This window comes from Rhipicephalus microplus, chromosome 8 (genome assembly GCF_043290135.1).
Source record: "Rhipicephalus microplus isolate Deutch F79 chromosome 8, USDA_Rmic, whole genome shotgun sequence".
NCBI lineage: Eukaryota > Metazoa > Arthropoda > Arachnida > Ixodida > Ixodidae > Rhipicephalus > Rhipicephalus microplus.
In genome coordinates, this window is record NC_134707.1 from 47,950,008 (window position 1) to 47,963,737 (window position 13,730).

At 42.3% G+C, this 13,730-nt stretch overlaps 1 protein-coding gene across 1 annotated transcript in view; it reads left to right on the top strand.

Moving 5' to 3' along the window:
• LOC142769004 (venom metalloproteinase BumaMPs1-like) overlaps positions 1 to 13,730 on the top strand; it is a 92,090-nt gene that overhangs the window by 43,609 nt on the left and 34,751 nt on the right. Inside the window, exon 11 of the mRNA XM_075871744.1 lies at positions 6,354 to 6,524. Coding sequence (XP_075727859.1) covers positions 6,354 to 6,524 — 171 coding nt within the window. The remainder of the gene's footprint in view (positions 1 to 6,353; positions 6,525 to 13,730) is intronic.

Below are 13,730 nucleotides of genomic sequence, written 5' to 3' on the forward strand. Positions count from 1 at the left end.
AAGCTGCAAGATTATTCTCGTATAAACCACAAAGGAACGAAAGAAACCATTGCCGATTTTCACGCCGCTCATCAGAGCGCTAGCGATTGTCGAGTCTGCTGTTCAGAATGTGGACGTGGCGGACATCCATTTGATATTATAGCAAGGGCCGTAAGCAGGACAACTGAATGCGATATAAGAGCGCACACTCGAAGAAAAAACATTCTTGGTCAAACTAATAATACAGCCATAGCATTAAACTGCTACATTTGAGAAAAAAAGAAAACATTGTGAAATTGCGTTTAGTTACCAAGTTAACTAGTTTGCCCTTGTTAATGACAACATTTCTCTGTTCGGTTCTTTGTCGAGAAAGGGCAAGAGATTCGATAGACCAGAAAATTTGTCAAATCAGCTTTTAATTAGTGGATTTGATTCGTATGAGTAACATGCATCAATATGATGGTTTTAATTGGCACTCTGCCTATCTCGCGATTTCAGTTCAGTTTAGTTCAGTTCAGTTTATTCATTCATTCAAAATACAAAATTTTTATAATGTAGTATGCAGACGAGGGTCCCAAAGTCAAGCGACTGCAGTGGGACCCTCGGTTAACAATAACAATAAAATAATAATTATGACAGCACGTAAAATACGCAACATAAGTGAAAAGTGAACAGTGAAATTACATAAAATAACATCAAGTAAACAAAAAAGGCAGTTAGAATGCGACACAAGAACAATAGTAATAAGTTATACAAGTAAAATATAATCACGCCATAAAGCAATAATCTAAATTTGCAAAGGCTTGCCAATTTCATGTCCGGATTCATAACAATCGTTAAGTAATCATCGTTGTTAACCTAGTTATGCAAGATGAAGTTTTTCAGTTCACGTTTGAATGCATGAAAAGTTGATGATGATTTTAGTGTATAGGGCAGGTTATTCCACAATTTAATGACCGCGAAGGCGGACGTCATTTTGCCATAATTGGTGTTACATTTAGGTAAAAGGAAGTTGTGACTGTGGGCGAATCTAGTGCTATTGATGTTAGTGAGTAAACTAGCATCGATAAAATCAAACACAAGCTGTTTGTTAAGTTGTTTATATAACAATATGATTAAGTGAAAATTAAATAAGCCAGACACTGTAAGAATACAGTTAGCCTGAAGGAGCGGGGTAGCATTAGAATAAAAGGAACTGTTGGTAATAATGCGAATGGCCTGATTCTGAATGTGCTGTACAGACGAAATATGAGTGTTATATGTATTTCCCCATGATGTGACGCCATAGGTGATGTGACTATGTATGAATGCAAAGTATAAAGACAATAAGGCCTCAAGTGAAAAAAAAAGGACGAGATTTGATGAGTGATCTTATACCAAATGCTGTTTTTTTGTTTGACGTAAAGAATATGATTGGTGAACTTTAAATGAGGGTCTAATTTTACGCCCAGAAAACACACACAGTTAGACGCAGGAATGAAATGATTGTCAATGAACACTTGTGGAATGAAAGGTAGCATTTTTTGTGATGTTTTAAAAGCCATGAACTGAGTTTTGAGAGGGTTTAAAATTAAGTTGTTTAAGCGACACCATTCAACGACATTAGTCAGTTCTTTATTCAACATATTGATCAGACTAGGTAATGATTTATGCAAAATGTAAATGGTCGTATCATCAGCGTAAAGAATAACTTTAGAATCTTGAAGGCAGTCAGGCAAATCATTAATATAGATACAAAACAGTAAGGGTCCAAGAATAGAACCCTGTGGGACCCCTTGATTAATTATTTTAACATTAGAATTAACCCCCCCAATGCAGACTGATTGTTCACGATCAAGAAGGTAGTTTTTTATGAAGGTCAAGGATGGGCCAGTGATACCCAAGGACTCTAACTTGCTAAATAAAATATTATGACAAATGGTATCAAAGGCTTTCGTGAAATCAAGAAATAGAGACCCTGTGAAATTACCGTTGTCGATCGACGTTTTCAAGAAATCGGTTAATGATAGCAATGCCAAATTCGTAGAACTACCAGCCCGGAAACCGAATTGACAAGGCCTTAGCAGCTTAAATTTATTAAGGTACTTGTTAATACGTTTCAGAAATAATTTTTCAATAGGTTTGCTGATGGAAGACAGAATAGAAATGGGTTGGTAGTTACGGACATCTGTCGTATCACCTTTTTTGTGTACTGGGATTAACTTGGCTTTTCTCAGTGAGCTCGGAAATATACCATGTTTAAAAAGGACATTAATTATATTGCTTAAGACTTCTGAGATTTCTGAAGCAGCAAGTTTTAAATGAAACGCCGATACATTGTCTAGTCCAGCGCTACAGTTTTTTAGACTCAGGATTGTAGAATAGACCTCGTCAATGGTAACAGGAAATAGAAAGAATGAATGAATACAGAGGGTAAGGGTGTACGAGGATACTTTGGGCCTATCATTGTACATTTCATAAAAGTAATCACTAAAAGACTCAGCTATGTCAGAGGACTCAGTACAGATTTGCTGTTTATACCTAATTTTATCAATTGCATTACTAACCTGAGGTCTGTTTAAAAAGTCATTGAAAAGTTTCCATTTTTTCTTTGGGTCATTTCTTGCTTTACAGAATTCTTTTTCATAATAAAGTCGTTTTGATTGTTTCAGCAGTTTATTCAACATCTTACTATATTTTTTATACCTAAGTCTCAAATTCACATTAAATGGCTGTTTTTTTGGTTTCCTGTAGAGATTATCTTTTTTCCGCATACTAGTTAACAAGCCTTGAGTTAACCAGGGATTACGTTGAAACCTATGTATTTTCTTGCATTTAACAGTTTTAGTGTTTGCATGCACAGCTTTCAGAAATAGGGAGCAGAAGTTGCCTAGTGCTTCTTCAGGATTTTCTAAGGTGCTAATGGAAGACCACTCAGTGCCTTGAATTGCCTTGATAAAGTTTTCCTGATCGAAGGTTGACGTGAAATGGCACGTGTTAAGGCGAGGTAGATTTACGGCGAAAGTTACAAAGACAGGATGATGATCAGTGATGCACACATCAATGACTCCTGCGCTAGGGCTTGGCGAAAAATTGCTTAATACGTGGTCAATGAGCGTGCTTGTTCCGGTGGGTGAAAATCGAGTAGGGGATGAAATTAAGGATTCAAGCCCGAAGCCAAGAAAACAATCACTATATGCAATGGTGCTGTTGTTATCTGTATCCATTAGGTTAATGTTGATATTACCAACCAAAACAACTTGCTTATTTTCTGCGGTGATAATGTCGAGTACAGCAGCTAAATTATGTAGAAAATGCGAAATAGATGAAGATGAAGAACGGTAAATGCATGCAATGATCACTTTATTTACATTAACAGAGGAGGGGAAGGCAGCCTCGATCCATACAGATTCACAGTTCGGAATATTCAAAGATAGGTCAGTCCTGCGCTTGTACTTTATCTCGGGCGATATGAATATGGCCGAGCCGCCGTAGCGACCCGAATCGCGGTGACAATACTCAGAGTTAAACGATCGAAATCCGTACAAATTGCCATCACAAGATCCTAGCCATGTTTCAGTAATACATAAAAATGAAAAGGAATGGCAGAGTAAGTCATTGAATCCAATAATGTTATCGTAGTATTTTGGCAAACTACGCGCATTGATGTGCAGCAATGAACAAGTAGAATTAGCAAGGAGGGATTTAGTTTCCTCGAAAGAAAGCAACGACATGATGATACACGACGGAAGCTATGAGGTGGGAAAAGCGAACCGAATTTGTCAACGTCACGTTAAGAAGTTGAGATCAGATTCCGTATTAATCCAAAATACCCTGCTGTCTTCTGTCTTGCGGGCTTTGATATGACAATTCTCTGTCCAGAGGAACCGCCATTTTGTTTCCTTTTTTTAGAACAAGCGCTTTACTAAACAGCTTTTTATTGGCGATGATAAGATGTTCATTGACAAAGACTGGATTGTCATTACTTCCGGATAGTCGTAACTGGGAAGCACGCAGTCGCGCCTTACGCGCTTTACGAAGGAACTCATTTTTCTTCTCGCGTGAACAAAAGCGCGCGATGATGCACTTGTCAGCTGTTTTACAGGCGACGCGATGAACTGCATCAATATCTGTCGATGAAATAGGACATTCAATCACTTGTCCAATGGTTTTTAAAAGAACAGCGCAGTCCTCGCCTTGTGTACATGGAACACCTTTGATTTCAATGTTATTTAGCCTACTGTATTGCTCCATATCTGCAATCTTTTTGGTTAACTCGTCATTTTCTGCCCTCAGTGCTTTGTTTGACTGCACCAGCTCATCTACAGATTTGCGCACTGAATCATATTGGTCACTGATGAAACGTACACTATCGGCAAGTGCAGAAATATTGCCTAGTCCCTGATCTTCTAATTTTTTTTGAAATTTTAGACACAAGATCATCAACAAGATTGTCAAGTTTAGCATGAAGCAGGGACTCAAGGTGCTCGATTTTCTTAGCAAGTTCGGTGTTAGTAGGCATGGTGTGCAAGCAAAACCAGAAGGCAACACTTATGAGCAGCAGCCGCATGTGAGTAGGCAACACGAGCGGGGGTAATAGTACAAGAACCAACCTGTAGCGGAGAGAACAGATTCTTAGTAGACGTCCGAATCCTACGGCCGCTGCTCAAAAGTGGTTCGCGTGCGCTGGGGGCTTCCTTATATAACCTCCGATGAGGCCAGCGCAGGCGCAGGGGTGACAACGCCACGTAGCGCTCCACGTGCGAATGACAGGTCGCTAAAGGTCGTACAAGACGATGATAGCGAGTCGATGTCGATCTTCCAGTAGCCACGTAGCGCAGGCGCCGAGAGCCACTTCTGGTAGCCACGCCGCGCCGGCGAAGTCAGGCACAGGGGAGGCACAGGAGGTTGGCTCGTGTTGACACGAGCGTGGTTGCACACGGGAGAATGCTGCTCGGCTGGAACACCCGGACATCACCGGCTTGTAGCGGAGAGAACAGATTCTTAGTAGACGTCCGAATCCTACGGCCGCTGCTCATAAGTGCTCTGGTGGGCGTGTTTCTGACTTTCCTAGCCATAGAACAACAGGCATCACCCCTGAGCCAAAATCAATCAGTTTTTTTGCTACACTACAATGTTCTAAACAGGTATCATTGTTGAAGCTTGGTCGGTCTTGTGGTATATGTTGTTAATGTGTCTGTCGCGCGCTCTGCTTATTAACGCGTGTTGCCTAGAACACATCTGATGTATGCTAGGTGCCCTACAATCTAAAGCTCTCCAATATTTCGTGTTTTCACCAGTCCAGGCAACAATACAATATTGTTTATAAAGACATCAGTGACAAAGCCAAACAATGTTTTACCGCGATGGTGTTCATAATTTTTTACAGCAAATTTCGGTGTCCATATTGGCGTCGGTAACATTCGTTGTGAAAGAAAAATCATCCTGTCAATCAGAAAAACTAGAAAAGGTGCAAACAAATAATTGAATATGTTTGCTTCACGTGAGAATCAAACCCAGGCCATTTAGTGGAAAACAGGTGCTCTACCAGAAGGTGCTCGTATCATGAAACCACCCAAAAAAATAACAATAAATGAGTGTAGTGTAGAGAAAAAAATCTTCTCAGTGCTTTCTAATTTTGCATTGCACACTCGCACAATGTGTCGCTATGCGCAGATGCTGCAGTTGTGTTACAAAAAAAGTGGTAATGGGCAAACGGGATTTGCTTTAAAGCACATTGTGTAACGAACATCACAAAAGCAGCAAGTAAACACTTGTGTTATTGCAGAATAGCGTAGATCGCCAAGTCACGAGCACGAACATCTTTACCGCTTGTCCCTTTACTGATCTGCTTTGAGCTCAATGCGTCTGAATGAATAACACTGACCAGAAAAAAAAAGAGATTCTAGAAAATATACCCGCTGGTAATGATATTATGACCACTAGTGATCTTAAGATCATTCTTGCAAAAGGTCATCGGGATTCTAGGAATTTATCGGGCATCACCAGAATGCAAGGACATTCACTATGGTTCCTCCGAAATCAAGATTAGAGCCGACAGACGAAAACAAATGACAGTCTCGCATAGTTCCTCTGTTCATTCTCATTATCTTATTACCACGGTTCCGGCCATACATAAACTTGTAGAGCAACCCTTCAAAGTACCTAAGCGTATGCAGGCCGTCACGTGAAATAAGTCTGTCTTATTCAGTTTTTATTTAGAAATGTTATCACGCCATGCCAATTGTATGTAGCTCAGGGTTATTATAGATACGTAAGGATGTGTCTTGTCGTCAATATTGCTTTCGTCTCTATGTATCTCGGTTGAACTCATTTTGGCCATATACATACTTGCCATAAATGCACGGGTCTTCTCTCTTGCTTGCGGTACGCAGGCTGGGTTGCTCGCACGATGGCACAAAAGCTCCGGGAGTTGTCAGGTCATATATACCAGACAGTGAACGATGTCCATGGGGAGATGGCTACATTATGAGTTACATGCAAGAAGACGAGAGAAGCATGCAGTTTTCTAGTTGTTGCAAATATGATATTCAGCAGTTGTCTTGGTGAGTACATGAAAATTTCAGTTACATATAGCAGACAGTAGGAACGTCTTTTTTTTTTGGACTTATTATTGTGCCTTCTTAGCTAACAGATTTTCTAGTATACTCATAGTGTGACACGAAAAAAATGTAGCACACAGCATACTGGGGCAACCTAGGCACTATAAAAATTTTTGGGGGGGATCAGAACAACCCAACATGGTACATTTTTTTTTGAATAATAAAAAAATAGTGTTTGAAGCGCTTTGCGGACAGATTGAATTTAATGATTGTTAAAAAGAACAATTTTTACAACTGCCACAGGTGGAGAGTAAGTAATATGAGCAATAGAGTAAAACTTCATTGAGATGTCTCTTTTCTAAATATAATTAGCACGACTGGGAAAGGCGTTTGATTGTTTTGTAATTACTAGGTACACAGCTGGCAACTACAGTAGCTTACATCTGGGCACATATACGCACTTTTTGGACTCCTCTGTAATAAAGAAACCGTGTCGACCCTCTTCGGTGGAGCACACTTGTCATACAAATATGTATAAAAAATGTTGGTGGGGTTGAGGTCTGGTCTGATTGGTGTGGCTGCTTGTTGGACACACTAGATGAAGCGTAATCTTTTGTGTGAGCCCTCGAAAATTCCTGGCAGCGTCAGATCTTGCAAGTGGTATGCTATCTTTCTGTAGCTAGGTGTGGAATTCATTCAATCTTAGTCATTCTGAATAAGAAAGACTCACAAAGCTCTAAACAGTGTCCTTTAATTATCCTATTGGTTTTGTCTTTTTGATGTTTTCTCTTTCTACTTTTTTAGCATCTATTTTCTGTCATATTTTGCTCCCCTTACTGCCTTTCTCAGCACATGGTAGGCAATCGGTCTAAAAATTGGGTAACTTCCCTGTCTTTCCTTTCATCCTCCTCCTCAAGTACATCAACAACGCCCTCCGCAATGCCTAACGTTGCGAGGTTTGCTCAGCGAATTTTGTGCTGAAGGGTTGGGCCATCCGCAATCTTCTGGTACCATTTAGCTTTCTTCGATCGGTGCCTTGTCCTCCAACTCCTCTGACCATCTCTCCCTGTATCATATCTGTCTTCTCTACTTTTTCGGTCACTCCTGTTGCGCCGCTTGCTCCTCTTCCTTCATCTTTCAATTTTATTTTTGCCTGCTTCCACCATTTCCTCAAGGCACTGCACCACGCTCACTACTGAGCTGCAGATAACAGGAGGTGTTTGTTTTTATTTCTAACCACCACCACCACACACCTTACGCTACACCCTGCGTTGCTTCTTTGGCAGACAACACAGCCGAAGGGGATGAATGCACTACTGAGGTTTTTAAAAAATGAGCAGTCTTGGACAAGCGCGTGCGGCAGTGAAATGCCGTGCTATGTTAGAGTGATGGTTGACTCACATCATGTATTTTCTTTCTCGTTCCAATCTTTCATCCCGACATTTCAAAGTCTCTCATGCCCCTTCCAAGTGTGGGGTAGCATTGCTGTGGCGCCGGTATGGTTACCCTTCATGCCTTTTATTCCCTACTATTTTTCATTCTCTACTTTATAACCTTTTAATCAGGTTTCTGTTTACTCTAGTGTGTCAGCAAGCAACTTTGCCCTTTATTGAGATTTAACCATGTCGCCTAGCTTGATAAATTGGATGATAAAGTAGAGGCTGTAGCTTGCGCTGATGTGCATGCACAGACACCGGATTCAACGCTCCATTCCGTGCTTGACTGAGCCTCACCGTGTTGCGAACCAAATTTTCAAAATTACCCGACATTATGGTAAAAACCATTCTTAGTTACCATATAGAAGTTTTTTATAAGCCTATATTTTACTCTAGACCTAAGACAAGTACGAATTAACAATAATACAATATACCCTAGACTTCTGGATGACTTACACACGTGTAATGGTGATGAAGACGGTAACCACGTTAGTGGTTATAGGATTTCTTTTTTAGAGAGACTAAGCAACAAGAAAGACAGGAGACAGGAACAGAAAACGTTCTGAAGTTTTTACAAGACGAACTTCGACATGCAATGGGGAAAAAGATCTAAGAGACTCATCGAGAAACACACTGCTGGCAGTGTAAGTGACATCGTGACAACGAGCGGTAAGCGTACCCTATTGAGGTAGAAATAAAACCATTAGGCCTGTGCGGAAAGTGCAGCACTGCTTCAGCGGAAGTTAGAAAAGTGGCCTTTCCGAGGCTTTTTTTATTCTTTATAGCTGCTGCAGGCACATTTTCCGGGAACCCACTACGCCATAAATTACTGTGCAATGAGCATTGATTTATATGTGGGGTTTAACGTCCCAAATCACTATATGATTATGAGAGACGCATTTGTGGAGGGCTCCGGAGATTTCAACCACCTGAGGTTCTTTCAAGTGCACCCAAATCTGAGCACACAGGCCTACAAAATTTCCGCCTCCATCGTAAATGCAGTCACCACAGCCGGGATTCGAGCCCGTGACCTGTGGGTCAGCAGCCGAGTACCTTAGCCACTAGACCACCGCGGCGGGGCTGTGTAATGGGCAGGTATGCACTCTATGCCATCTTTCGTCATTCTTCGGGAAAGCATGGTTTCCGCTGCACATTTGCAAGAAATTTTGTGCAGTTGTTCTATGTTGAGGCTAATGAGGATGATGAATTATGCCGGAAGCTTTTGTAATCCACACAATTCCTCACGATGCGTATGCGCCACAGGTAATAGGTGAACAAGATGAAACAACGGTAATGGCTTGTGGCATTCGACGACCCAGTCGTTGCCCCCATGGCGGTGTCTGCACAAGCAGGCATTTGGTATGTGGCGACACCACGAACCTAAGGTAATGGTGGGGTGTCGACCTACTGCCACGCATAGCCATGCGTGGCTTAGGCGTGCCCGCGAAAAGAGGGGATCCCATGGGGGTTGACCCAGCGCCAGGTGACCACAACTTTAAGGTTCCCCAGCAAAGGCAACGCACCTCTCTTGCCCCAGCTTCACGTAGACAGCACCCCCTGGGCTGATTCTTCCGAGGGAAATCGGCAGTCGCCTTTTCTTATGATCTTCTCTCTCCATATTTTTATCTGTCTCTATATTTTCCGTTTTCTGTCTTCTACTCTTTTCAATTTTTTCTAGTTTTCTGGAGCCAAGGCTTCACCTGGGGTAGTTGTTGAACTCCGGGCATTTATGCTTGGCTATAGTAGGGGTTAATGGATAACGATTTCAAGTGTCATACCTTGCAGCGTCCTCTTGTTGGTCTCCGTGGAGGGTGCCCAATATCGCCACTGAACTGCCATACTTTTTATGGCAAACTTTTTCGCCGCCTTACCTCATCGGCGCCCGAAAGGCGGCGCACCGACAAAAATTCACTTATCATGCACAAAAAAATCATTTCCATGATTCAACGTCATACACAGCCAACATGAAACAAAGGAAGTGAGAACACTCTCCCCGTTCCTCGTGTCTAAATTACTCACAGAGGCGATTGGCCTAGGATACGATGTAGCTGAGATAGAAGGCGGTGATCTGCCGGAAGTTTGTGACAAGATCAAGTACGAAAAACTGTCAAAACTTGTAGCCTTTCGAAACATACTTGTTTCGGTAGAGCTACATAGATTCATGAATACAGTGCGCGGCGTCATAGCTGATGATGACCTTATTGAACTCAGTGAAATTGAACTCCTCAACGGATAGCAAGATGAGACCGCAGTGAAAATACAAAACTCATGATCAGGCGAAATGACAAAAAAATCCCACATAAGCACATAATTATAACAGTTGGAACCTACATGCTCTATTAATCAATGGAAACTGCCTAGTGTTAGCAAAGTCATTTAGGTCATTTATTATTCTGATACAATAAAATGTTATGAAAAAAAATGTACCGAAGAGTGTCATAAAGTCGAAGAATGCAGCGGGACCCTCGTTTATTATTAGTTAACAAGAAAGCTAAAAAACAAACAAACAGTGAGGAGGTAAACAGCAACAACAAAGTTAGTAAAAACAAGTAATACACACAGACTTATAGCTTTAATGAAACACAGTGGCAAACTGCAATAACTTAGGAGAAAAACTAACAGAATAATTGTAACGCAAGGTATGCGCTGTGATGATCGGAAAGGACAATTTTTATAGGTAGCCATATACTGAAATAAGTAAACCTATATTTGCGAATAAAAAGTTTATAATCAAATATGAATTGATGAAAAAGTTATGAATTTTTGATAGCTGGTAGTAAATCATAACAAAGTTTTATGGTAGTAAATATCGAGGTCATTTTGCCATAGTTAGTATTGTCGCGTAGATATAGATGTAGCTATTTTCTTTCAACTTTTGGCTCGTTTCAATGTCGCGGGTCTGCCTAGGAGCAGGGTTTGCGGTGGTGTCCTTGAGTGGCTCACCGGCTTTGTTGTACAAGCGCGTTCTCTTCCTTTCTGCGAGGGTCTGCTTCCCATTTAGGGGACCGCAGACGGCTTTGTATCCGCGGCGCCGGAAGGTATGCGGGGTGAGCTGTACGGTATAAGCCTAACGGATGTCGCGGTAGCTTGTTGTAGGTTTTTACTTTAGTTTAGGTCATTTGTGTTTAGGCGGACGGCGGTCATCGAGTGCAAACGCGATGGAGACCGCCAGCTATTGGGTGTACCTGTTTGAATTCGTCACTTCCGATTGGGTGTGGTGAACGGATACTGCTGAGTGGCCCTTTTTGTGTGTCAGGGGGTCGCTTCGACACGCTTCGAAGGGAGCCGAGGGAGAGTCGCAGCGGAGACGCCACGAGAGCAGGTTGCAGCGGGTGCTGCTCCGAGTGGTTAGAGTTATGCAGCGTACCAGTGTGTACGACGTCTACTATCAACACCAAGCCAAATAAATTGGTTTAGGAGCAACTCTATGGATCTGCTGTATGTACGTGTCACCTCTCCGGCGGCGACCAAGTAGCGACCAGAACACTACGCTACACTATGTACAACGGGCAAAGGAAAGAGTTGTGCGTAGCTTCGTGTGAGACCGTATTCACACCATTGCTTCAAATATCAGCGCCTTGGACATGGGTCGCAAAGCTGCAGAGGGCACGCCACAAGTGTTAAAGATGCATCTAGAAACTCTTGTCTGATAACTGCGCCTCAGAAGCCTGTTGTGCGAACTGCAGAGGGTACCACCCCGCCTACTCAAGATCATGCACTTTGTGGAGAAAAGAGACGAAAATATCAGAACTAAAACTCAGATTCAGCTTGCTTTTCCAAAATACACGGAAAAATTTCTTACTGCACAACCCATGTTATCTTTATTCCGCTGAAGTAACGCGCCGGGAAACCGTGCCGCCCCTTTCCACGTCAGCAAGTGTCGCACAGATTGTGACTGTGGTACCGACATCCGCGCAGTCTTTATTGCTGCGCCTGCTGATAAAAAGGGCTGGCAGCCACTGCGAAGTGACTGCTCAAAATGCACCGTCCGCTACCAGTGCCACACAAGGGGTGATGGTTGCAAGCCCCACTCTTCCGATGCCTCGAACGCCTAAAGATATGCGCAACACTTTGGAGTGGGCCAAACAAGAAAAACTCCAAAAACAGAGCTCCCAAAAGACCCTGTAACGTAAGGCAAATATTTGTACACGCAACACCAAACAACTTTAAAATGACACAATTCCTACAATGGAATGTTAGAGGACTCCTCTGTGTACAATAAACACAAATAAAATCCAAACGCGCCAACTCTTACCCAGTTGTACTATATTTCGAAAAGACCAGGATGATTCTGTCCCGTCAGCTTGTGGCGATGCTTTTGTAGCTCATCAAGGAGCAGCCTGTACAAATTTACCGCTTCATACACCCTTTAAAGCAGTAGCCATCCATGCTGTCCACTTCAACAAAGTGGTCCCAGTTTGCTCTATTACATATCTCTACACCACTAACTCAATAAACAGGAATTAGAGTCAATAATAAATGAACTTCCGAAACAGTATCTTCCCCTTAGAGACTTGAACACACATAGCAGTTTATGGAGTGACTACCCCACCGATGCGCGATGCCGCGAAATAGGGCAGTTCCTTTTCAACTCCGGTGCGCGTCTACTGAATCGCAAAGGGCCAACATATTATAGGCTCGCTAGCAACAGCTACTCGTTCATAGACTTTAGCATTACATCTCCATCACTTCAACCGCTACTCGAATGAACCGCTTCTGCTGTTGTCTAAATATTTGCTTGATAATTTTTGAGTTCGCTTCCTCAATTTAGTATCAACATTCCTCATGTACAAGTGGCTGAAAACTTTCCTAGCCCAAGGCTCCTCTCCACTTTTTCTCAATCGCCCCTACCTAAGCTTCTGGACCCATATTCATCTATGTTCATCACCTTTTGCCCATCATACATCCTGGGGTGACATCATTGCGTAATCTATCATCAACTGCAGCCTTCCCACCTACCATGTTATCTTCCCTCCGCATTATCAGTACTGTTGCAAATGATTAAATGATGCCTTTCACAGATATACATTAGCATTCTGCCCGTTGGGTCAGTATAATCATCCATATCTTTTAAGTTCGCATGCACATCTCCTAATATAATTACCTCGCACTCTTCTCCTAGGTCATCATTGTCAGTTTCTATGGACTGCATCATTTATTTTTTTCCTCTTTTGCCCCTGTCCACAAGTACACAAACCAGGAGTGGCATTTGACCTGCAAATTTTGCTTTCAGCCATAAATGTTCCCCACACCTCCCTCTTTGACCTTTGCAAGTCTGTACTTTTATGAATGAATGCCCCAATACCACCCCATTTCTGCTGCCTTTTGTTCGATTACAATATTCCAATGCGTAGTCCGGATTTCTAGGTGGTTGTCAATATGATGTGTTTCTACGAATCCATATACCATCAGCTTTTCCTCTCTTGGCTGTTATGCTATGTCTCCCAACTTAAACCTATTCCTGCCACCCTACGCCTGAATGAGCTCGGCCCTCGTGCCTACGTCAATTTCTCCTCCTGACTCTACTTGTTTTAGATATTGGTGCCACTTTGGAATCGTATCTGTCTATACCACCTGTCAAAGCGCCTCCCTGGTTGTTTTCCTCGTTACTAGCTATTCTGAACCCCTAAGGGCCCACGTGCCTCCATAAAAGCTACTGCGCGTCCTGCAAGTAGCCAACTCAACTCATGACCTAGCCTCATATCGATGTGAATGCTGTCTAGTTGAAAATTACCCCACCTATGCAGCTCTCTTTTTATTTCCACTACCTCAA